At 41.7% G+C, this 27,901-nt stretch overlaps 1 protein-coding gene across 1 annotated transcript in view; it reads right to left on the reverse strand.

The window, feature by feature from the left end:
• LOC146782761 (extracellular calcium-sensing receptor-like) overlaps positions 1 to 25,303 on the reverse strand; it is a 123,668-nt gene extending 98,365 nt beyond the window's left edge. The window contains exon 1 of the mRNA XM_085637235.1: positions 25,046 to 25,303. Within this exon, the coding sequence (XP_085493361.1) occupies positions 25,046 to 25,303 (258 nt within the window). The remainder of the gene's footprint in view (positions 1 to 25,045) is intronic.
• Positions 25,304 to 27,901: the final 2,598 nt, after the last annotated feature.

Consider the following 27,901-nt stretch of genomic DNA (forward strand, 5'->3'; position numbering starts at 1 on the left):
AACCAAGTCATATAATGCGGAGAAGATTCTCTTCGAAAAAGAACAACGTTGGGTCCATCGCCTTCACACAGACATAGAGGGGATGAACGACAACATACCATGGTATACCCTTTCATAAATACCAACGCCTTGTCTCCATAAGGACACGGAGGAATTGAGTAAGATCAATTACAGAAGACAATCTTCCAATATGTTCAAATTGTCGCTAATAAATCTGTAAACCTTATGGGAACATAGGTTAAAAGATCGATGTTAAAATTCTGATCACATTAGGGCAGATACTCTCCAACTATATCAGGTTGACAACTACCGCAAAATATCACCAAATATTTCTAGCGAATAATACCCCCCAATACACATTTGTTGCCAATTGTTATACAATTGAACCCTCAATAACGTGGTGTTAAGGACCAACATACTCCTTATACTTAAGTCTTTTTTCTAACTACATACATGCCAACCTTTGCCAACCAAACGAACACCCCAGTCTTTTCTCCCTTTCTGACCGTGACCGGGAATGAAAACGTACCGAGAACGGCCCTCGCGTCACTCGGAGCACCGTAACGAGAGGCAGCACAAGCACATCACGGCGATCATAACTGGTGAGAACATGGAATGAATAGACTTCCCTATCACTCCTCCAGCTTCAAGTAAGGTATGACCGCACCTTTCCTTTCCAACAGAATCGCCCGTAATGCCTGCCGGTGACTCCATGAAGCGTAGCAAGTAATCGCTCCAAAGGTAATTTTACCCGTATGAATGAATGCTGTTAATTTCAGAGCCCAAAGTTGATACGAGTCTGTAAAACTGCAAAGCAAGCATCACTTGGCAATTAATACTATATAGCGCACTATCATGATAGCATACCCAAGATTCACACAACACACAAGCGAAAAGTAAGACGCGCACTACACGATGTCTTACTGAACTACCTAATACATCAGATACTCCTAAAGACACAACGCTACTCTTACAAATATGTATCGATTCCTTTAGTTTTAGCCATGTCCACATAAAGTGGGTAAACCAAAGCACAGTTTGCGTATATGGAACTGCCACTGCGTATGCTCCTGGTAAATACTGTCCCGACATTTCATGTCTGAAAAACTTTACAATGTTATTGCTTTCTTTACCCTATTGCACCACCCTTTTTCTTCTCTTTTAGGTACAGATACAATTGATCTGACCAACACATACCCCAGTGGTGAATTACACCACTGAATGTAGAACCGAATCGGTCCTACACAACCCAGTTCGGTCCTGACGAAAGCCCCGAGAATGCACAGAGGGCTGAAACATGTTGACCACTAATAGGTGCGAATGAACAATGACTCATCCGCCCACTGAGTAGTGCGAGTGAACAGTAACTCATTCAGAACGCACACTATACCGTTTTAAACTCCCAATCACTGCCTCCAGAATAAATGATTGAGGTTAAAAGTGACACTGGGATTTTAACTTTTTGAATATCTTCACTTCACCACGAGCACCATCTCACAATATCTCTGACCACTACTGCCAGTACCAGTAGGTCTTCCTCCGGGTGGAGGTCAGCATCTTTACAAAAAATGACCCAATGATGTTGCTGAGACAGTACACAAACGGCGGAGAATGAAAATATACCGCCCCCGACCTGTGTAGATGTTATGAGGGTCTTTTTATGAAGGATACAACCAATAAGACCATGGGAACACAGGACAAGTGGTCCATTCTCCCCCCTTGTGATTTATAAATAACTCTAGGAAGCCGAATGGACCTAAACTTCTCTTTCCCCCACTTGATTATTACATACTTACACGAATGTCAAGCCCATACACAATTTAGGTCCATCCTCAATTACAGTCCTGCCAGTAAAAGGGAACTTGTGTGTCAGAAAAGAAGGCTCAGTACATTTGGGGCACAGCGAGTGTAATACTATACTAGTGTTTAAGGACAAAGGAAAGTCCTATTTCAGAGCATCACGACACACCTATTTTATTTGTGGCCAGACAGCCTATGTGCAACTGCCCTTAGACTGGGGTGGGACGTGCTACATATCATTTCTTTTACCACCCGTTTTCTTGGCCCCATCGAACTATCATCAAAATCTCCAACTAGCACTTATCAGACACAGACGAGGGCTCGATGCCTCTGGCATTGACCAGACTGAAACAGCTTGGGAGCAATATACAGATTTCAACAAAGGATTCTTTTTCTTCATAGGTCCCGTCCAGAATAGTAAACTTATCTGCAGGCTAACAAGGATTCTGGAAACAGTTGCTAATGAGACTGCATCAGCCCTGGGGAACTTGACCCAGGAACAGTCTGCTATGAGAATGGTCGTTCTTCAGAATCGTCTTGTTCTTGACGTCATCCTGGCGGATAGGGGCGGGGCCTGTAGGGTCATCGGTTCCAGCTGTTGCGTTTTCATTCCTAATAACGCACCGTCTGTATACAAAGCAATAACAAGGCTCCACAAGATTGCCCAAAGCATACACCAAGACCCAGGCACGTGGACTTGGTCCAGTTGGCTCTGGGGAGTTATAACGGCATGGGGATGGAAAGTGTTGACCGTCTGTGGGTTAATACTACTGATGATATTCAGTTGTTGCCTATGTCTGCAGTGTGGCCCGGCCATTTGCGGCCTGTGTGCTACTGCATGTGTTCCACATCCCCATTCACAAAACATTGAAAATGGAAAAATAATGCTGCAAGAACAGATCGACTGTCTCATGAGAATAGATGTGACATGAGGGTCCACTAGGGGACAAGGAGGGAATGAGGAAATAAAAATTATGAGGCCTATGTGTCCCCGTGTGTTCCCCGTCGCTCATGTGCACATGCATGTAACCTATGCATTTCCCCTCCATGGCCTGTCTATCATGATGCTTATGCTATAACGTGGCCTGCCATCATCCAGTCTCCCATGAGAGAAACGACAAATCTGCACTGAGGCCTACACGGTATGCATCATGTTTTCCCGCATTTTCATGAAAGCCCATTTTTGTGGCTCAGCCAGAGCCGAAAAGAGGTTCCAGGCCTCAGAACGCTCTGAAAGCTGCAGCTGCGTATCCTTGGCCTTGCACACTTGGGCCTCAGCCAAAGGGGCCCAGTCCGAGGTGCCGAGACAGTATTGAGCACGGTTATCTGCTTACTCCTACTAAACCAACATTCCTGCCTGGAGAAGGAGGAATAAACACCACCCGTCTGCAAAGAAGAAAGCCTAGCCTTTCTGTCTCTTTTCATGTGATTACAAAGCTCACGTCAGTGGAAAGCCCATAGCCCCCATGTAAGGCCTACGCAGTAAATGAAGAAATAGATGCCACATTGGCTCTTGGTGATGGGCAACCTATGTCACAGATCAGTCCCTGCCCCAGACTTTAGATATCAGATAATACAAGATGTGCTGGTCGTCCTGACACTGAAGGCCTCACTTCCAGACTCCCCGGTTGCACAGCAACCCTTTCACACGTCAATTACACGTCATGCTCGAGTTGAGCACAAGTAAGGCAAAGTTCCAGTAAAGTTCCAGCTGATCACGCAACCCCCTCCAGGCATCCACTCACCTATGACACTCACCTATTATCATCAAGTGGACGCCCACCTTCACGCCTACTTACACACCCACATGCTCTTATCTCATTCTCTCTTGCTCCGCCTGAAGCACTCCTGCTTACGTATATCAAATGTATATATACTGTACTCTGTGAATAAAGTTTGAGAATGTTCTGAGAAGACCCTTCCTGATCCCTTGTGGTGATGGAACTATTCTCCCTATAACTCGAGTTATTGGAATAAAGCCCTTTTGAACCTGATACCACAGACTCAGCCTCTTGCTTTATGCATGATCATATTGATATTATAGAAATTCTGAGCGCGTAATACTTTATTTACGACACTCTAACGTACACGGGTGTAGATACACGGGGGTACGACACGAACGTAGAGGGGGGGTAGGACACGTACACGGGTGTACATACACGGGGGGTAGGACACGTACACGGGTGTACATACACGGGGGTACGACCCGTACACAGGTGTACACACACAGGGGGTATGACACGTACACGGGTGTACATACACGGGGGTACGACACGTACACGGGTGTACATACACAGGGGTTTGACACGTACAGGGGTGTACATACATGGGGAGTACCACACGTACACAGGTGTACATACACAGGGGGGGTATGACACGTACACGGGTGTACATACACGGGGGTACGACACGTACATGGGTGTACATACACGGGGGTACGACACGTACACGGGTGTACATACACGGGGGTAGGACACGTACACGGGTGTACATACACGGGGGTACGACACATACACGGGTTAGGACACGTAAACGGGTGTACATACAGGGGGGGGAACGACACGTACACGGGTGTACATACATGGGGGGTACGACACGTACATGGGTGTACATACACGGGGGGTACGACACATACACGGGTGTACATACACGGGGGGTACGACACGTACACGGGTGTACATACAGGGGGGGTACGACACGTACACGGGTGTACATACACGGGGGGTACGACACGTACACGGGTGTACATACACGGGGGTACGACACGTACACGGCTGTCCATACCCGGGGGGACGACATGAATGTACACGGGTGTAAATACGGGGGGTACGACACGTACACATGTGTACATACACAGGGGGTATGACACGTACACGGGTGTACATACACGGGGGTACGACACGTACACGGGTGTACATACACGGGGGGTACGACACGTACACGGGTGTACATACACGGGGGTAGGACACGTACACGGGTGTACATACACGGGGGGTACGACACATACACGGGTGTACATACACGGGGTACGACACGTACACGGGTGTACATACACGGGGGTAGGACACGTACACGGGTGTACATACAGGGGGGGTACGACACGTACACGGGTGTACATACAGGGGTGGTACGACACGTACACGGGTGTACATACACGGGGGGTACGACACATACACGGGTGTACATACATGGGGGGTATGACACGTACACGTCTGTCCATACCCGCGGGGACGACACGAACGTACACGGGTGTAAATACGGGGGGGTACGACACGAATGTACACGCGGGTACGACATGTACACGGGTGTACATACACGGGTGGGGGTGTACATACATGGGGGGTATGACTCGAACGTGCTGGGGCTGGGGGAGTGTTGGGCGTGTATGCGGGCGCATGTCTCCATGGTTGCTATAGGAGTTCGGTGCGGACGGTGTTTTTTCCATACGGTTGTAACATCGGACGCACGGGATGGATCGTGATTCCGCAGTCGGACTTCACTTTTCACATTTGTACGGTAAATCGTCCGTGGACATGTCAGACACATTTTCCGACCCGAGGACGTGTGGGGAATACTTCCCAATGCGATTCGTATGGACTTTTTACCATGCGAATCGTAATTGGCAGTTTGTATGGCACTTGTACGATTCGTACGGTAAAAAGACCGGATACGAGTCGTACGGGCTATTTTTTTACTAGATCGTAATCGGCACCTATGCGAGTCAGTCGGTACCGATTTGGATTGACCGCGCGGTTTACCTTCTGACCTCAAACATTGTAATCGAGCGGTCATAATGTAAACCAACCAAATCGGTTAAAAGGGCTCCAGCGTGGTCAAGGAGTTTTTGAGGAGGCTTTCCGCTCGACATCATAATGAGCCCCATAATATGTAAAGTCAAAAACATTGACAACAAAAACATAGACAACCTCAATATATTAAAAAATGGGTGTGTTTATTGTATTTGAACTATTAAAAAAATAAATTACCTTTAAAACATGTATTAACCTTAAAAATATTATTACATATAACAAAATAGACTCATTGTAAAATATATTATAATTTTATAAATTACAACCATACTATATAATTTAAAATAATTGCAAAACTAATAAAAACAATCTTGAAAAATATAATGGAAACATAGATAATAAAATAATAAATGCAAATAATTCAAACAATAATAATAGTGTACACAATGGCAGCATGCAAATATAATATTAAAAACATTTTTAAAATGATTAATGCAAAAAATATTCAAGTTAGACTAACTTTTAAAATAAAACAAAAAAATCAAAAAACGTTAAAAATACACTATGTATCTATTTATTTATTTAATTATTTATATACAACATGCCTACTTATATATTCCATATTTATTCGTCCATATTTATCCCAAATACTATGGGGCCGATTAGGATGGCCGATGGACTTCAGTCCGCCCGCTGCCCTAGCGGTGCTGGGACCGGCCGCCAGTAGTGCGGCGGTCCCGCACCTGCAATTAGAATGCCACCGTGGTGGTGGCGTCCTCCATTCCTAGCATTGTGGCGGGTGGTGCTCACAGCATCGCCCGCCACAATGCTGGGAATGCACTGTGTGCCTTGTCATGCACAAGGTGACAGGCACTGCGGGGTGCCTGCCACCATGTCCATGGCAATGGTACCCCCCACCGCCTCAACACCCTGGGGGCCCGCAGCGGGCCCCCAAAGAAAAAAACGCATGCCTTTCCATGGCGGAGTGTCCACCATGGAAAGGCACTTCTCTGCCATCATAGTAATATGGATGGCGGTGCCTCCATATTGCTGTGCTTTTCTACCCAGTAGGCAATCGGGTGGATTGCCTACCGGCAGAAAACCTCTCCGCCGGGTCCCCCCACCATCGTAATGTGGCAGGGGGAAAAGTCATGCGGGCGGTGACTTTTGGCGGGAGGATCGCCACCGCCATACGGGCAGCGACAATCCGCCCGCTATACTAATCATCCCCTTAGTATCCAATGTTACCTTTTATTCTTATAATATTTCTTAAGTATTTATTAATAATTCATTGCTCTTACCTATTTTGTTTTACCGTGTATTCTATTGTAAAACTTAATAAAAAATGTAAACACAAAAGAAAATACATTTGGAACAGTGTCCTTTACTACTCCAACCTAGGAAACAGTAATGTTTGACTAGACTATGGAAGATTTACTGCTTCCACCTTACTATTCTCACTCCAGCATAAGCAGAAGTAGGGAAAGTGTTGGACTTTGAAGGGATCAAATCTAATTATTCTTTCCCCAATCTAAGCAACTGTATGACAAATGATGGGCATGGGGTGTTGGCGGGTTAGATTTACTATCACCACTCCCATCTAAGCAAAAGTAGAGAAGGTGTTAGATGTTGAAGGGGTTAGATTTACTATTCCCATATGAACGTAAGCAAAAGTTGCTGAAATGTTGGATTTGGGAGGTTCATGTTTATTATTCACAGTCCAACATTAGCAAAAGTAAGGCAAGAGGGGGACTTTGAAGAGGTATGATTTACTATCCTCATTCTAATCTGACCAACAGTAGGGAAAGTGTTGAAATTTGGCTGGGTCAGATTTACTATTCCCACTTCTAAATTTTTATTAGACAACTCCTAAATATTTAAATACAGACCAAAAGAAATTAAAACATATTTAAAAGAATACATGTATTCATTAAATATAAAATAAATTTACAAATAAAACATTAATGTTAAAATAATATTACACATATTTCAAATTAAAACAATTTCCTCCCTACTACCCCAAATAAGCAACCACCAACCACCAATGCAGATAATAAAATTGAATAACTGTTATAACAATGCCAAATTCTTACTGTTAAACTAATTATTATATAAAACTTAGAAAATTAAAACAATCAATATAATATTAATTAAAACATTTATTAAATAAATAAATCGATCAACCAATTAACACTTAATTATAAATCAACAAATAATCAGAATAACGTTTACTTTAAATAAATAATTGCCTATTAACAAATTAGATAAAAAACGTAATTATAAATTAAAAGCAATATTTTGCATTTGAAAAGATTTCAAACCTTAAACCCCTAACATCCAAAGAACTCACTACTAAATAAAACATTTCTAATTAGATAAAAGAAAATAGAAAAACGTATGAACTATACTAAAACACATTAAACTCAAATATTATTATAATACTAATAACATATATAACTAACATACCTAATATTTATCAAAAGAAATATAAAACAATATTTTAGAAGTATTGATAGGATGTTGTTTTCTGATCCGGTCAATGCTGTTTATGATCTATTGGGATTCTGAGGTACATTGCATTGTAATCCTAGTTAACCTGGAATGATGGAATGTTTATATTTGAATACAACTGGAGTTGATGGTGTGCTGATGAAGGAGCAGAACTTCTGTTCCTCAACCATGTAGCCATTCAGCAATAAACTTCAAGAAGCTACTCACCGACTCTGAGTGGTCACTACAAATTTGTGGCAATGATCTGGCTACATGGTGAACCCTGCGTGCGTCTCGCTCTGAGGCTGTTTACTGCCTCTGCTTGTTGTGTGGCTGTTGTGCCATGTTTGCTGTCTGCTCCGCTCTACCCATCTCTTCAGCCTTCTACATGTGCCGCGATTTCCTGGGGTTTTGTGGTTCTGCCGAGCGAGGCTGCGGAACTTGTCATATTCTCTGCTTTTGTGGTCCCATGATTGCCGTCTAGTTGTTTTGATCATCCCAACAAAATCATTCTGCCATCTTTCAGGTATTTTCTGACCCTCAGGAGGAAGGTCTCATTGGTGTGCGTGATGCACATCCACCATTGGCCATATAAGGAGGAATCCCCTACAGTTGACTAGCATGCCTGCAACAAAGTCATTCTAAGATGCCCTACATGCATACGTGCATCCTCCGGTATATTCCCCAGCTGCCGGCTTCTGGTTTTTTTCCATCTCGTCAGTGACTTTCTTTATAGGACCATTTCTACGTCCAATCTCTGCTTTAAGTAAACAGGTGATTGGACACTTCTAACAGGTGACTGTGTGTGCAATCTCTCCACAAGGTAGCTGATTAACATAGTACATTTTTCCTTTGTGTTCCTATCTACACGGTGATTTGCACACCAATAACATGTAATCATAATGTGTTACTTTATTTCTCCTCACAACGCCAACATAGAATTATGTGTAGGATTATGGGACCTTAGTATATAGTGACTGAGTCATCCTCCCTCCTTAGTACCCATGAGCCCAGGACAGACTAGCTATAGTGTCTCACTTGCCCTCCTATTCACTTACAGAGGAACAAGTGATTAGACACCCCAGAACTCAACACTCCCGACTCTCTCAGGAATCGCAGTTACAATACACACTCTTGTACTTGTCCACAATAAATTCTGACAGAGACATAAACAAGTTTATGATATTTATTGTAACTAGCGTGCTCTATTATGCAGTGTACGTGCCACAATAAGCAGAAAGAAGCATAACACAAATACGGTCAGCATAGCAGGTAATATGTAGATCATAAAAAGAGCTGTCATAGTAAGAGACAGAGTAGCCTAACCTCCATCCCTTTGCAGAGATGCAGGATGATTATATATTAGAAGATCTCTGTGTGTTATCTGCAGACCCTGTACCATAGTCAATAGATAATAGTTCTACATCATAGGTGCTGTCATGCCCTTCTCCCTGGAAAGGTCCCTCTCCAAGTGTGTGCTACCTATCCGTGTATTCCAATAAGACCAAAGGGCCTGATTCACAGAACTAACTTAAGACAAAATCCTAAACTTACTACCATTTTGGTATTCACAGAAGGCACTTATTCATTTCGGTATTCACAGAAGTTAGGAGTCCTAACTTTAGGACTCCTAAATGCCTTCTGTGAATACCGAAAGTCTTAAAGTTAGGATTATTCTCAGTTTAGGAGTCCTAAAGATAGGAGTCCTAACTTTACTACTCCTAAACTGAGAAAAATCCTAATTTTAAGACTTTCGGTATTCACAGAAGGCATTTAGGAGTCCTAAAGTTAGGAGTCCTAACTTTCCTACTCCTAAACTGAGAAAAATCCTAACTTTAAGACTTTCGGTATTCACAGAAGGCATTTAGGAATCCTAAAGTTAGGACTCCTAACTTCTGTGAATAACGAAATGAGTAAGTGCTTTCTGTGAATACCAAAATGGTAGTAACTTTATGATTTTGTCTTAAGATAGTTCTGTGAATCGGGCCCCAAGTACGTATTCCCAAACAACAGCTGCATCTGTATGTTTTGTCTAGGTGCTAGGGCCTGACCAGAACAGAATAACAAGGGGCATTGTTCGACCTTGTTCACAATGTTTAGATTAAATCCCAGGAACCTGCAAAGTGAACATAACAGCTAGTTCTCATGTGAAAATATCAAAAGAAGCATTAGCAAAATAAACTCAGTTAGTAACGTGTGCAAAGCAGCGGACAGTCTACAGCCTGCTCATGCTAACTTAGGAAAGACGACAATGTCCCCATGGACCACATGACAACGGTTATCTGCACATCTATGCAGAAAAAGGGAAAAAGAAGGATATGTCTTTTGAACTGGTGTATAGTGCTGCACATTTCTTTTTAACCCTAATCGCTATATTGGCTCATTGCAGCTCAGTGAGTTGATTTAGTTGTGGTGTTTTGCACTTTGCAAAGCATTTCCTTTCATTTCTGTGTACTTATTACATATTGTGCAGGGTATTCTATATTCAGTTACACTGTGTTTTCTACACTGTGCACCATGTGCACTATGCAAGCTGTTAATCCTCCTCCTGCTTTTATGGATAACCAGGGAAACTTAGTATGATGTCTTTAAAACTTGCTTCCGTGCAAAAGGCGCACTTAGGTTTGGTCGAGAAAGAAAGAAATGACTGCTTCTTCTTAGGGTTTGAAGGTAGGTCCATATTCAAACATTTTCCTGATGCAGTAGCACAGGAGGGTAGAGAGTTAGATGAATACCAGGAAACTGTCCTGAACTTGAAGAACAGGTTTGACAAGGAACCCAGTCTCATGGTCCTTAGACATAAATTCTTCAAACGGAAGCAGATTAAAGCTGAAGATGTTGATAGTTATATATCTTCTCTATGCAGGTTAATAGTTGAGAGCAAATTTGAGGGATTCACTGATCAACTGATCAGTAATCAGTTTGTTTGTCACTGTAAAAATAAGCAATATAACAAAAGTTGTTGAGTATGGGTAATCCCATACTTGAAAAAACTATTAAAGTAGCCAAAAATATTGAGATATCCCAGGATGATAAACCTTTAAAAAGTGTGAGTGTGATTAGTGGATAGAAAGTTAAACAGAAAGTTGCGCGTCCTAAACTCAGCAAGCCAGAAATGTCCAGTTTTACTAATGGTAGTATGTGTATTCGATGTGGAAATTCACTGCATCCCAAACGGGGCAAGTATCCTGCAATCAACATTACATGCAATTACTGTAAAATAATGGGTCATTTTGCCAAATTATGCTTAAAGAAGAGTGTTGCATTTGTACTTGAGTCAGATGAAGAATAAGAAGCTAAAATAGTTTCTGCGATGATTAATGACCCTTTTACTTGTGTTAACCCCATTGTGGAAGTGGCTGTGCGAGGAAAGACTCTCAAACTTTTGGTTGATTTGGTGCCAGAATTAGTTTAATAACACAAACGCTTTTTGAAGAAACGTGGGGTGTGAGACAATTGTTTCCTCCTGACCATTCTCCTGTGTCCTAGGAAGGTTGCAGAACTGAGCGATTGGGTTGCATGGAAGACAAAAGGATGTTCAAGAAAAAGAGGATTAAAGGGAAAATTTACATGGCTATCAAAGGACTCAATATCCTCTAGTGGTTTCACCAAGGACTTTTTGGAATGGTTTTAAGGCCAGGGCCCAGGGAGAAAGTACTTGTTGTTGATTCTCATGATAATGGTCAAAAGTGGAAGGATATATTTCCTTCTGTTTTTGGCAGTATGTTGGGCTAGATTGTGGGCTCAAACAAAAACTTATCATGAACAAAGGTGCCATCCCCATCAGGAAGGAGTACCTTTCAGCTGTATAGATGACCTAAGCAAAGAATTTGAGTACCTATGTAGCAGGCCATTATTGAGCCCACAGAATCGTCCATGTGGCTTTTTCCTCTCATGGTTGCTAACAAGAGGTGTGGCTATTACACATATGTGTGGACCTCAGAACCCTCAACAAGGAAATTTGGATAGACTTGCATCCCTTGCCCAAGATAAACAATCTTTTTGTATGCATAAAGGGAGCCAAGTATTTTAGCAAGTCTGATCTCGCCAGTGCTTGCCACCAATTTGAGTTTATCCTGAGTCTCGCCCCTTACTGCTTTTACTTCTCCTTTGGGTTCCTTACAATACCGTCGCATGCCATTTGGATTAGCCTTTGCAGCCTCGGTGTTCCAAAGGATTATGTCCAACCTGCTTAAGGATGTGGATGGTGTTGCTGGAATACTTGATAATCTTTTTGAAGGATCTCTGATTTGACTCTGCGCCTGATGCTCCCTTTAGAATTGAGAATCCACTTTCATTTGAGGGCAACAGGGGACCTGGATAGCAGGGGGTTCAATTTTTTGTAACTCGATCCCCCATGCCCTGCAGATGCTGTAGTTGTTCAATATTTGATCCACTATGTCCATTGAGGCCCAGTTCCTCATTCTGGTCTCACTGTTGTTTCTGAGTGGATGATGCATAAATTCTACCTATATCAAGTCTGAAGATTTGATGTTGGTGAAGTACTTTATTTCCTTTGTTAATTTTAAGATTGTTCCTCTATTCAAAATGTCAAATGTTCCTCTTGACTCATAATTTAGGACTGGCTGCATTCTGTTTTCTGTACTTGAGGTCAAAGGCCAGAAGAGGGGAGACAGAGATGTAAAACAGAAGCATTAATCCCTCATTATAGTGTGTTAAAAGCATGGGTGAGAGTTTGGTGTATCAGCCAGAGCTGCCAACTTTGGAGCTGGGGATTCAGGTTTGAGCCACGGCATCAGCTCAACACCCTGCGAGTCTGGGTAAATCACTTAATTTCCCCATGCCTAGGAACAGCGTCTGGAGATCCTCAAAGGTGATTAGCCGTGCTATACAAATCAGAGTATTTCTTTATTTTTATGGCATAGACATTGACATGCCTGATTTAAAATTTCATGCACTACATGGCCCATCTCATGCCTATCAGACTATGGCGGATCAAAAAAATAGCCATGCCACTTTGTACTCTCAAGTCAGGAAGCGAGTGCCAACTTCTCTCATGAAGTATGGAAATGTTCCCATCAAACAATATTGGCAGAAAATATTTGCATTGCTCGCCCAGGTGATTGGGAAATATGTGGACCCCTCCTCAAGAATTGCCTTTTGGATATTGGGGATGACTTTAGGGGCTTACGGAGAGATCAAATCCTGTTAGGCATCGGGAAAGTGCTGGCCAAGGGAGACATTTCCAAGCATTCTCCAACCTCTCCACCCTTTGCGAGCTAGTGAGCAGCAATTGACTGGTGTGCCAAACTTGATGAAACTCTTTACGTGTCCAGAGACTTTCCACAAATACACAAGAAGGTGTGGGGGAAATGTAGTGCATATGATGGTCTTTATTGAGTCACTGCGGATGTGTGGTCTGTGAGTCACCACAGATGCATTTTTATTTGCAATTTTAAGGACATTAATGTGCCTGTGTGGTTGAAGCAATTGAAAATTAATAAAACCTGTTTATCAAAAAAAGAAAACATTTCAAGCTGTGATCTGTTTCCCACTTTATTCGGTCCCCTTTTCTAAGCTCCTACCCTTTTACTGAACAAACAGTCTACTAATAGCTCAATGCATTTTCTTGTTTGTAATCAGTATATGAGGTAAGGGTAAAGTTATTTCTATTTTTCATCAATGTAATGAAATGTAAATCTTTGTGCAAAATGAGTAGCACTGGTAACATCTGCTGAAGGGATACTGTTGGCAAGTTGTTGATAATGGTTGTCGGTGCAAATAATGGCATGTGTTGTGTGTGTTCATAACCATAACTGGTGATTTTCCATAGTTTATTCTGTTTAAGCAAGAATCATAACTCAGTTTTAACAGTGTTTTCATCTGTGAATTTCATGATTTTTTCCACCCCTCACTGTGCATGGCCCTTCGTAGAGTGCAACAGAGATTTCTTGTAGAGCCCGGCCTGTGGCCTCCTGTTAAACCCATCACAGGCGGCCAACCCTTCACCCAACTTGCTTATCTCCTACTATGCACAAACTATGGTGGGGTTAGGTGTGAGAACTGAAGTGTGGCTGCATTCATGAATTGGCCAGATTTGCAGAATTTTCAATGTGGGACATACATTACTGCTTCTTGATGTTGATGTTTGTTTCATGAAGATTTGATTATTTATCCTTTCCCCACAAACATTTTTCCTTGTTTTCTGCCACTCTTCCATTTTTGTTCTTGTACCCACCATCAGGATATTGTCTTGATTGTTATTTCCCTCATTTCTGTACTGTTTCCTAACTGGTGTTTTGAATAGCGTTTTGGAGTGACTCTGTAGAACATGGTATATAGTGGCTGTATGGATGATATATGATGGTGGCCATGAATAGCATCAACAGTGGGTTTTTGGATATATGAAAATGGATGGTGCCTGTGTTGGAGTATGACGGTGTGTGTGTGATCTTATCATCATGGATATATGAATGTATGTTAGTCTATGAACCTGGCTATGTGATTGACTGATAGCTGATATGTGGGGATCTACTGGAGGTTTTTGTCACATTTAATGATGGGTCGGTTCTTAACTAACCCTGGGCGTAGTTCGCGAAGTAGCGCTACGCGTAGCTACGCAAAGAGCACTTTGCACTACGCGAGCTACGCGAAGCACTTCGCGAACTGCGTAGTACCCTGTTTGCACTGTGCAAGATGCCATTTTCAATGATTGCACAGTGCGGACAAGCATCCGGCAGTGTGCAATCATTGAAAACGGCATCTTGCACAGTGCGAGCTGTAGTTTCCTGCCGCTCTAGGAGATTTTTACTCGAGTGGCAGCTTTCTCATCGCGGACTGGTAGTTTCTCATCGTGAGCATCTCGCCAGGAGGTTTATTTACCACGCTGGCGATCAGCAACTTGATGTTGCTGATCGTGAACAAGGAAAAAGTCTCGCCGGGATGTCATTTTTCTTGCTCGCGGTCACCAACTTGACGTTGAGGACTGCGAGCAAGCAAAAAATGGCCGCTGCACTATGCTACGCTACGCTACGTGTGTTTGCACTGTGCTACGTGCAATTTGCGTAGTGCGAAGTAGCACAAACTTCGCAAACTACGCGAGCGTAGCGTAGTGCTTTGCCCAGGCTTATTCTTAACCAGGGTATGATCCAATCACTATAATTAAATCTTGCAGAAGCAGATCTTCTGCACCTTGGATTATTGCCAAAAACCATAGCAGGAGGATAAAGCTATTTATCGGGCTGCTTTAAAGAAATATTATGCCTCCATTAAGACTGTCAAGAAAGACATCTTTGAGGTCAGAATTGAGGCTGCAGGAAAGAAGTCACAAGAAATGTTTATAGTGGTAAAAAACATGTGTAGCGCCTGCTGCTTGTGTCAGAATTCTGTCACCTTCTTCAGAATAGTGTGAAACGCTAGCCATCTTTTTCATGAAAAGATTCTTAAAATTCAATCTAATTGTATCACAATCTCTTGAAATTATACAAGCATAATCCTATCAGGTGAAACTTTAGAGGTTGCGGAATGCTCTTTATCCGCCTTTAACCCTATTTCCCTAAAGACACTGTAGTTGCTTTTAGGGGCCTTAAATCAGGCTTTCTGTTAGATCTGCACCCCATTGATTTGTTTATTTTGTGGGGAGATGTGATTAATCCATTGGTGAATGAACAATTAATGATTCAGTCACCACTGCTGTGGTAGCTTCAGTGTGGAAGCAGGCAAAAATTCTTCCCCTTCAGAAAAAACTCTCAGCTGATCCCAAAATGTTGGTCAACTATAGGCCTATTTCATTGCTCTCTGCTCTGGCAAAACTGCTAGAGAAGTTTGTGAACTAACAGCTCTCCCACCATTGCAGTCTAATGATCTCCTTCATCCCGGTCAGTTGGGGTATGGGCCCAACCTGAGAACAGAATTGGCTCTTCTAGAGATGTCAGAGTACATAAAATGTACCCTAGATTAAGTCAGAAGGCTGTGCTGATATTGTAAGATACTTCAGAAGCCTTTGATACAGTTATGCATTCCATGTTTCTCCACAGTTTGCAGGCTATTGGGTTAGAGGGCCTAGTGTAGAGATGGTTAGATTCCTTTTTAGGGAACAGATGTTAAGGTGTTTGGACCCCTCTTTTCTCATCGGGTACTAAAGACCTAATAGTGGGGGTTACACAAGGCTCTGCTCTAAGCCTCACATTGCTTAACATCTACCTAACCCTTTTAGCACATCGTATAGAATTGTTTGGATGATCTCTTAAGCTGATGACCTAATGAAGCCATGTCTGGCTGTAAGTTTCTCCCGGATGCACCAGCATCAGCTGATGTGCAATGCTAATAAGACTGATGTCCTCTTCTTGGCCTGGACTCTCCTCCTGATCCGTCCACTTGTTGACCTGCGAGTGCCCGCCTTTTGTTTCCTTGAACTGATCGGTTCACGAACATCAGGGTCAGGTTTTATAATCAGCTCTATTTTCAGCCTCAAGTTTCAGCACTGGTGGGACCTGTTTTGGCTTCCTCCTTATGCTTAAAACGTTTTTTTGTACTTCCTCTTCTTACCAGCCAGGAAAACTGACATTTTGGCCCTTATTACTTTATGGCTGGATTAGGCTAATATTCTGCACCCGGGATTGCTAGACTATTTAATCAATCGTCTCCAGGTAGTGCAATTGCAATGGTGCAACAGCTTCTCAACCTTTCTCTGGGAACTAAGATCTCCCATATCTTCACTCTTTGCACTGGCTCCCAGTGTGGAAAATTATTCTGTTTAGGACACTAGTACTTACATTCAGAGCCTTACATCTTGCAGGCCGACCGTATTTAGCAAGTAGAAATATTTTTTTTCTCTCCTTCTAGGGAGCTACATTCATCTAAAAAGGCCTTTGCAGGGGTACCGTGGATCCACCGCTACAGAACAGGTGGCCACACTTTCTCTTTCTTGGGACCTTCTGTCTGGTATAAACTTTCCCTTGACCATCTCCTTGTAAGTTCTGAACAGATTTTAAGAGAAGTGAAAAACATGTCTCTTTGCTCAGACTTAACTTCTTTCCTGTGAGGTCTAGCGCCTGACACACCTCAGAGCATTTGCGTGCTTTATAAATCTAAGCTCATCATCAGCATTTTATGGTGTGTTTGTAGCAGGTGGAGCGTGCTTGATTTCCCTATTTTCTCTTTGATAGAAGTTAATGTCTTGTTCTATCATCTTAATGCTCTGAATCTTTTGTAGTGGAACATCAGAAGAGTCCTCATTGTTCTCTATTCTTTTCAGCATCAACTTACACCCAATTGGCAACATCATCAGAGCTAATGAGGTGAGAGCAGTCTTCTACACCAGCGACGGTTGGCTAATTTTGATATTCTATAAACTCACTTCTCAGATGAACAACACACTTTACAGCTGTGTTTCTGCCATGTTGCACTGGGTGAATACAAATTTCCTAAAGCTCAATGCCTCTAAAACAAACATTCAATTTTGAGCCAGGAGGTCTTATAGCCCCATTTTTCTCCGGTCCACCATCATGGACGATATACCTAGCCCTGATAAGGGTGAAAATGCCTGGCTTCCTTGTTGATAAAGACCTCAATGTGTCTTGACAGATCAATAATGTAGTCGACATCTGCTGCCACAAGAGGATAGTTATAAGGAAATCTTTTAGCCTATCCTACTCCACATCAGCCCTAGTCGTTAATGATAGAATTATTTCCAGGCTTGACTATGAAAATGCTTTTTATCCTGGCCTTCCTCACAGTTTTATCAAAAAACTTCAGAGAACACATCTGTTCTTCTTGCTCACAATTTCAGGAAGTTTCATGATGTCTCTGAAGCAAGTATGGTGATTTACTGGCTTCAATTTGCCCAGCATGTTCATTCCACTCTGTTTTGCTTATGAGACTGATCTTAGCACAATTGAAGTAAACTGACTACCTATATCTCTAAGCACCCCCTCATCCCCTGGTCTCTGCTCTTATTCAATGCTTTGTAATTAAGAGCTATAGAGCTCTTAGGAGGGCATTCAAAACCAACCTGTTCTGTTGAGTTTTCGTGTAGACTTTATGGGGAATTCAGTTTTTACTGGCAAAATGTCTCTGGACCCAATTCTATATGCAGAGTTAAATTCTATTACCAGGATGACCATATGCACATGGATGTCTTGTCATATATTGGTGAGTTGGTGTGTTTGCATATTAGAAATCTTGTTGTTGACTTATCATGTTGGCTGCATGGACGTAAATATGATCGTAAGTGTGTTGGCATATGATGAAATTAAGTATTATATGATGTGTAGTATTTTTCTTTTGTTTCAGTCAGTGGTCTGTGTTTTGAAGAAGATACTCTCAAGATAGGAATCAAGGTTGACTTAGTATGGTGTAATTGGACACAAGTTGAAGATAGCACTCCAACACTGGCATTTAATGACTTTACGTTTTTATGGCAACTCCATTTCAGCTGTAGATTTTTTGTGGAAATGTCAAGGGTCTTTTAAAAAAGAATACCTAAAGTATCTGAATGTGTGGTTGTGGGTGTGTCAGCATATGATGTTGGAACTATAGAAGTATGGTACAGATGTGTTGATGTATGATGGTTGTTTTGCGGGTAGATAAAGCTGGGTGTGTGGACATATGAAGTGTTGTACAATGCTGGATGGAGGGTCCTAAAAAACATTAAAAAAGCAAAGAGCAGGTTGGTTGTCACCCGCCCCTATGCCTGATTTCCTATTGGGAACAGAGCGCAGGTGTGAGTTGTAGGTACAGGTGACCTACTCCTCCATGGCCGAATAATGCTACTAGACACAGAAGAGTCTGTTAAATAAAATTGCCCACCCTACACTCTATTCCTACTTGTGAACCATAACCAATATTTATTGCTATGAATCAATTCTATTAGGCAGTTTATATTCTGTTGTTTTAAATGTTTTTTTTAGTGTTCAAGAATAGTACAGTACATACATTTTAAATATTAGAAGATGTATGTCATATATTGTTTGCAAATCACACAATAACCAATAGAATAAAACATGTTCATTAATGGGATCTACTTAGGTAGTAATGTTATTATTTTTACCAGGCAGTGGCTTATGAAGCCTGTTTTGTATTTTTATATGTGTTTAAATGTTTGGTGGATACGTCTCTCACTGTTTCCATTTCTTGTTGCAGCTGTGAATGGCCCACAACAGTTTCCCAGAAGAATGGATTATAGGAGATTGTAGCTGAGTGTAACTTGGTAACATGTCTCCTAGCCACTGTAGGCAAGATGACTGTTGTGTGTAAATGCAACACTTTGAAATGGGATGAAATTAAATTGAAGAAGGAACTTTATGTTTATTTGGATTCCATAAAATTCATCAGTTACATTTTCTCCTTTTTCAAAATATTGCATCCACACCCTGTGGCATGTGGACAGGGTGCCATTTTTTTACAGAAAAATAGAGACATTTGTGTCAATAGGACGAATTTATAATGAAGAAACATGCTTCATAAAATACTAAGCAAAAGACACACAATTGATGGACGGAATGCAGAACAAATCAAAGCATTCACCCCCAGTCAAGAGATCTGGTTCTTTTGCTCACCATGCCACCCAAGTTTAGACCTGGCCATATGCAAATCAGTCTTGACCCTTTGCCTCATGAGAACAGTCCAGTCCGAACTACCAAGCCAGGTCCTCCCTGGACCAGAAACAAGTATCCTAGGACCGGTTTTGGGGTTTCACCACTCATCAGCCAGGATAGCTTGATTCCAGCGGCACAGTGTGCCCAGAACCCACGTCTGGGCATACCCGGCGCACTTAGGGCGAGAAAGCAAAAGACACACAATTGATGGACGGAATGCAGAACAAATCAAAACATTCACCCCCAGTCAAAAGATCTGGGTTAAAACCATCATTCTTTTGCTAACCGTGCCACCCCAGTATAGACCTGGCCATATGGAAATCAGTCTTGACCCTGTGCCTCATGGGAACAGTCAAGCCCGAACTGCCAAGCCAGGTCCTCCCTGGACCGAAAAGAAGCATCCTAGGATTGGTTTCGGGGTTTCACCCCTAATGAGCCAGGATAGCTTGATTCCAGTGGCACAGTGAGCCCGGGACCCACGTCTGGGCATACCCGGTGCACTTAGGGCGAGAAAGCAAAAGATACACAATTGATGGATGGAATGCAGAACAAATCAAAACATTCACCCCCAGTCAAGAGATCTGGGTTAAATCCATCATTATTTTGCTCACCATGCCACCCCACTTTAGACCTGGCCTCATGGGAACAGTGCAGCCCGAACTGCCAAGCCAGGTGCTCACTATACCACTGGATTCAAGCTAGCCTGGCTGATGAAGGGCGATGCCCTGAAACCGGTCCCAGGATGCTTGTTTCCGGTCCAGGGAGCACCTGGCTGGACAGTTTGGGCTAGACTGTTCCCACAAGGAACAAGGTCAAGACTGCTTTGCATATGGCTGGGTCCAAACTGGGGTGGTGTGGTGAGCAAAAGAGTGATGGATTAAACCCAAATCCTTGTGACTGGGGGTGAATGTTTGCATTGCCCAGCATTCCGTCCATCAACTGTTTCTTTTTCATAAAATATTAAGGCGTCTTTTGCCTAATTCAAAGTGGAGAGAAGCTTTGACTAAATGTTTCATAGAATTATCTTTCTTCACTTTCATTTTTTCCCATTTAAAAAAAATGAATGTATTTGTCAGAAATAAATATGGCACAGTGTCTACTGGCCACTGGGAGTAAGAGGCCTGCTGTTTGTAAATGCAAGGCTTTGAATTGGGAGAACATTAAAATGAAGTCAACTCTTCATTTAAATTTTCTCCATTTTAAAAGCATCCAGAAACATCGTTGTGTGTCATGCTCCAATATTGAGTTGACAAGGACTTTTATTTAAGATTCAATCATCCCAGTGCTTCAGATCTTCACCTCTGTGTCCTGGGTCATTAATCTGATGCCAGAACCATTCATTTGCTACACTATACTATTTGCTATCTGCAGTCTGAAGAGAATAATGTAAAATAAACACAGCCTTCTCTTATCTTTAAAAGGAAAATATGACCCTGTGCTTATTAATAATAAACTCAAGGCTGTGAGCTATTCTGAAGGTGCCAGTGATTGACTGGTCAGAGACATCTATTCTACAGTAATCATACAGTAATTAAGTGTTAAGAGAACTGCCATACCTGTGACCAGTATGGTCCTAAATAGCCAATTACCACTTCTTTGAATTGTACTTTGTTATTTAGTAGATCAGGTACTAGAGGTGCTAGTTCACCAACATTAACCCCTTCTCGTAGCTTGTCCTGTGCACCATGATTGGCATTAACAACTGTTCAGTGTCAGTCTCACATGTACATGAAAGATAACTTCCCAACTTTCACAGGAACTGGTGCTTGATTTAAAGTTGTTGATTTATAGAAAGTTACAGGCATATGCTTCAAAATCTAAATTGTTTTCTTACAAAGCAAAGATAGAAATGGTAGGTTGGTGTTATGCTGTTACCGTAGCGTTTAAGAAACAGATACATTGTTTGCAAATCTTATTGGGTATGTTTGTTAGATAAAGGCCTTTTTTACCATAGCGGCAAAGAGTTTTCTCATAACAGAATAGTGGCACAGTTTCATGAATGTCTTTGTATAAATGAGTTTGTGTCCTGACTTTATTTATAAAAAAGAATTGTTTAACTCTGTTTATGTATATTTCTCAAAGGTCACTTTTACTGAAGTGAATGTACATTTAGAACTTCATGCTCTGAAATTTCAGTTGTCAAATGCTGTAACATGAATTGTATTTAACATAGTGATGTTTGTCTTGATATTAAAGTTTTGTTGCTTTAAGAACAAGTCATATACTTTTGTCAAGATCTAGAGCTTTAGTTTTAGAAGGCATTGCTGGCTAGTCATTGTACCTAGTCATTGTACCGAGCAGTATTGTAAGAAAATGGGATATTAGTTGAGAGGGGTCATGGACTGACTGACCGTAGTGGGCACCAGGCATTTCCCCAGTGGATCACCAGTGTGAGGGCCAGTTTTGGACCCCTTGGGGGCCATTGTTGTTACCGGGGACAGGTTTTGCAGCCGAAACTGTCCCTGGTAAACAGCTCAAATAACACCCCCCCCCCCCCCCCCCCCCCTACTGGAGTGGCTGGCTGAGCGGTTTGGCAAGGCCTGTTTCAGGTCCCTGTCCAGCCATGAGAGGGGTCAGAATCCAATTTAAGTAATTATCACAATCCTTGTTGGAGTGAACAACAAACCTCACTAACTAAACCTGTGCTCAGCTCTCTGGTAGCTATGGCACACAGTACACAGGCTTAACTTTAGAAGCAATGTGTAAGATATTTATGCCATACATAAAGTAAACAAAACACAATACATTCCCAAACCAATTAATAAAAATGTAGGATATTTAATATATAAACCGACACAAAAACAAGAAAAATGCAATCAGTAGAACTAGAGTTATGAATTTTTAAATATTAATGTCAAAGCCAAAAAACATTAACCGCTAACAGCGATCAACTGGTTGTGTAAGACCAGAATAAGCGTATGTTTTATTGCTGACTGCAATTGAGTGTGTTTTCGGAACAAGGACCTGCTTAATCCCATTTAAAATGTTACCATCTCTTAGAGGCTTTGGGGAACTCAAAAGCCTTCAGCAGAACCAGGTAGTAGGCTGGAGTCAAGTGAAGAACTATTTGTGGGCTTCTATGGAGCAAACAAAGTGAAAGCAGTGTAAAAAAGACTCATGTCCGATGGATTGTTTTAAGCATTACAGCAGCTATGAGCAACGATTGTTTCCACTGCACTAGCATGCAGTGTGTCAGTCTCAGGATAGCCAGTTCCGGAAGGATGGGCACTAAAACTGAGCAGTCCTGTATGATGTTCTGGTCTTAGCCATTCTACACAACCACGATCTGGAGCGGTACTACTTTGATACTTATTCAGAAGGTGAGGAATCTGCGGTTAGAATTCTATATCAGAAGAATAAGTTATTTAACTTTGGTAATACCTTTTTCTGGTAGAGACTCTATCTAACCACAGATTTCTCACCAACCTACCTTCCTTCCCATTCGATAGAAAGGACTCATATTGTCCATTAATAAGATCCCAGTCAAGAGATCTGTACACTGGCATATTCTGATTTATATGTGCTCTGTGTCTGACGGTGCAAATAGAGATAAAAAAGAAACTGACATACGCATACAGAGGTGGCACTGATATAATAGTGCAGATGTAACATTCACAGGTCTATGGATCCAACAAAGAGCCTCACAATGTCACCCACAGACGTGTGAATGATTTGCTATTGAAAGATCTCTGGTTCCAGTCTGGCACCTGAACAATTCATAAGGTAAAGAATCTGAGGTTAGAAAGGGTTTCTACCAGAAAAGGCATTTTTAAGGTAAAGTACTCGTTCATCAGGAGTGTGTAGCCAGTGTTTTTGTGTAGTTGGCAATGTATAAATCAGGAGTGTGTGAGCGTATGTGCGTGTGTGTGTGTGATCTGAATTCACAGAATTAAAACCAGTTGTAATGTTTCTTTTTGCAAAAAGATTGCTTATACAAATTTTGGTTTCTTCACCATGAGTAAGTATTAGCCCTCAGAAACATGGGAAATAGGCCTGCGTGCCTGAGTCTCTTCAGATGAGTGAGTCAATGTAAACATTAAGGTTGAGGTACATGGGGCTCGTGGTCATCCCCCAGTAGGTCCACGATTTAACGTCAGTGACACAGATGTAGGAATCCATTTTGGAGAGTATGTTGACTTTGTGTGTTCTTATGGCTCGCTAAACCACAGAACAAGACAGCTTGTCTGTGTACTTTATCCATCTCAGAATAAGACAAATTGGCATTTATGTTTGTTGCCTAATCTCTGTGGAATAGATTCTAAGTGGGCAATTTAAATGATGGGGTCAGGGGGAAACAGCATTTACAACGCTGTCATTACATCACGTTCCTTTACAACGCGGTTGTTTCAACGACCACGTTGTTAGATCGCGGCATCTTTGCAACGCAAGCCATTCGTTTGAATTGCTGTAGGAGGCACTCTAACCTAAGGAATAGTATAATTTACTATTCAAACACCTTCCCTACTGTTGTGCAGGCGGGAGTTGGAATAGTAAATTATACTATTCCTAACTCCAGCGCGCCTCCTACAGCAAGTCGATCTAATGACTTGTATTGAAAAGGTATCGCGTTCTAACAACTCAGTCGTTTTAATGACCGTGTTGTAAAGGAACAAGATGTAATAGCATGCGATGTACCCTGCTATATTCGCGGTCAGGCCACCAAATTGCTATTGAGGCAACAGTACCCTCCCGGCAGCCGCTGGGCTGATCAAATTGAAACAGCTACTGCTTCCAAGGTGCGTACTGCTTTGGGAGAAAGAGGTGGTAGCACTGAAATTAAAAGTGGGGGCCCATTTTAAGGAATCCCATAAAAAAGTCTACATGTGCTGGAAGTTTTTCCTTGCTCTTTGGGGACATTTCAAAGATTTTTTGTCCATCATTGAAATGTTGCTTGAGAGTTCTTTGCCTGAAGTGGTGATTAAATGGCATTGAAGGAAACCCTCAATTGGGTGGCCCTTTCAATACCATTGATGTTGATGCCAAGGCTGTGGGGAGACTAGCTTTTTCACTAAAAAAACAACTGCCTGCTACCTTCTAAGTTTGTAAGAGAATCTGAGATGTGAGTGGAAGAGACTGTAGTATGGAATACCGAGGAAGGATTATCAAGGTCACGCAATATAGTGACCAGAATATCAAGTACCAACATATTGAAAAGGTAGGTGAACAGAGGCAGATATAGATTTACCATTTTTAACATCACATCTGCATACCTTTAGGGTTGTCAAGATATGCTTATGTTTGGTTAGGTATAAAAATATATACTCACAACTGTCAATTTTTGTTTGTTTATGTTCTGCTCATGATAGTCTTTGACCTTCATATTCCAACCTTGAAATTCTGAAACCACACCAGTGGAAAGGAATTCTGCCAATGTTTTATACAAATGCTGGTATTGGCCACTGCTGAATAAAAACTACTTAAACTGTAGTGTCTCTTATACTGCCTTACCTGGGGGAATCTGTACAGACCCAGAATGTGTGCAAGAAGAATTGAGCGTGTAGATGCAGAATCTCCTATGATGGCAGCTGGAGACAAGCCTCTCCGACACCGGTAGTTCGGAATGAGCTCATCTTGTCCTGAGAGAATCCATAGAGTCCCTTTAAGTGACCCCTGCATCATTGTACAGGTATCGTAGATCTGGAATCCTAAGGTAATGTTGGGTAATACAGTGGAGCTGTTGTTAATCTCCTCAATGGTGAACACCATGGCCTGAATCCATTGGTAATTCTGAAGCGCAAATCTGAAAACCCCAAAGTTAAAACACATTGGACACTATAAGAGTGGAAATATTTACAATAAAAAGAATTCTGTTTTTAGTCCATCTGCCATATGGAAATAATGCTGGCTGTAAATGCCATCACATTCTTAAAATAAACATATATATCATGCATTGTAATCACTTGGGTATATTCTCATGTTTTTTAGATTTAAAACAGTATAGAAGAAAATGCATCATTTACATTCATATTGTATAAAGTAAAAGTATGAATGAGAGGCATTTGGGCAAAATATTGAGTTTTAAATATCGAAAGAGAATTATCATAGAGAAAATATTGTGATACAAAAATATTGTGATGCAGAAATATCGTCAAGAATATAATTTTTTTGGGGTAAGTAATATTGTTGCTAATAATGTTGCTAATATTGTTTTTGCTGATGAAACTGTTGTTAATAATATTTTTTTTATTATTTTATTGCGCTTTAGTTCATATATTAATTGTATGTGCCACTAATATTTGTATAATTGTTATACATTGTTTTAAATATAATTTGTAGTTTTAAGTGATTTAGAATGTTTTTTAATCGCTAATAGTAATTTATAGCGGCATTGCAGGGTTGTAGGGTTTGTAGAGAATATGAAGTTAATTAAGTAATTATTCACCATTAATTAATATTTTTTAAGTATGTATGCGATTGATATTAATTACTCACATACATATATGTCATATTGATTTATTTTACCTATATTTAAAGTGAGTTGCCACATTTGTAGATGTATAAGTGAGAAGATAATTAGATAATAAAAAAAAGTTATTAATGTATTATTAATTAATTAAGCAATTGATTATTAATATGTAAATTGTGCAATAATGCTATGCTATGCTCAGGATTCGTAAAGTGCATGGTCACCTGACAGGCCACCCAACACTGAGGATCAAGTCTGTCACATAATGGCTGAGACAAAAGCAGGTAATTCAAAAAGGTGTGTTTTCAGCAGTGGACGGGAAACTCCATGCAATGTACAGAAAAATTGTGGCCTTCCATTTGCATTTCCAGTGACATGAATCCGGGCATAACCCCAGATTGTACAACTGCATGGGGGTGCGATATACCCTATGTATGAATTTGAAATGGATAAGTCTCAGCTTATAGTTCGGGGATAAATATCTCAGCTGTGAGCAACAAAATGACCATTGCTCATCTGTGGGTAGTTCTTCAAGGTCAGTCTTCCAATGTGTTAGTGCCCTGGGGGTCACCCATGGGGAATGCGTTTGCGTGAGGTTATATAATCTAGTAATTAATCTACGAGGTGAAGGTGTGGTTAATAGGTGCTCTAGCGGTTTCATTATATATGGGGAGCTGGGAATGTCGAGTGAATCATCTTGCAAGTGGCCCGGAGTTTAAAATAAAGGAATAAGTTCAGAATTGGTATTTGAGTGTCTTCCCGTTGTTGTGGCTGCTCTAAAAAAGTGTCCTGTGGGTACAGGTCTCCCGATGTGGAAATGCCCATGCTATGTGCCCATGTTATGGAGCCCCTTTCATTAAGAAAGGGGAAATGTGGATGATGCCCAACTGGGGTAGATGGAGCGTAGAGCAGAGGAGTCCTGACATGCTTTCTTAAACCTTCCCAGGCCCAACACAAGGTTTCTACAGTATTTATTTCATTGGCCGATCTATGATATGGCTGGTTCACAGCCACGTGCAGAGGGGCGGGTCAGCCACATCTGCTTCAATGGCCACGTGTGGCTGGAACAGGGTGGTATGGATCCAGAAATGAAGGAATTGGGCTTGTGCACATAATGCATAAAGTTCGAAGTCAGTTGCACCCATTCCTCCCCCTGAGAGCGGGCGTGTAAGTAGTTCCCAGTTAACACAGGGTTGCTTGCCGGCCCAAACCAATGCTATCACTAAAGAGCGTAGGGAGTTAAAAAAGGCCTTAGTTAAAGGTATGGGTATATTGATGAATAGGTACAAAAATTTAGGAACAACTATCATTGGTGATAGTGATTCTGCCAGCTAGGGACAAAGGTAGAGCAGCCCAGATTTTGGATTTACGCTACAACCAGTCCAACAACCTGCCAATGTTCATTCGCCATATGGCCTGTATATCCCTACTGAGCCACAGCCCCAGGTATTTTCCAGCACCGTCTGCCTATTTAAGTGGGAACTCCAAGGCGGTTTCCAGCGGGGTCCCAGTCAGAGGTAAAAGAGAGGATTTAGACCAGTTGATCTGTATGTCAGACATTCCCCCAAAGCGCAGGACTTCTCTTAGCACTGGGTTATGGTTCTCATCTGGTTTAAAATATATAACATTATATTGTCTGCATACATTGATATTATTAGGCCTCTTTCTGTTAAACCTTGTCCACGGTGCTGGCAAATTCTGGCCGCTAAGGGCACCATTGCCACTGAGAAGAGCAGCGGCGAGAGTGGGCAACCTTGCCTGGTGCCACAAGTTATACAGAAGGGTTTCAATATTAGATTGTTTGCTCTGAGTCGGGCTGTGGGCTAAGTAGAGAGCAGGGCTATTAGTGTAATATGATTGGGACTGAATAATAATCGAGGTAATATTGTGAACAAGAA

The sequence above is a fragment of the Triturus cristatus genome, chromosome 12, assembly GCF_964204655.1.
Source record: "Triturus cristatus chromosome 12, aTriCri1.1, whole genome shotgun sequence".
Lineage (NCBI taxonomy): Eukaryota > Metazoa > Chordata > Amphibia > Caudata > Salamandridae > Triturus > Triturus cristatus.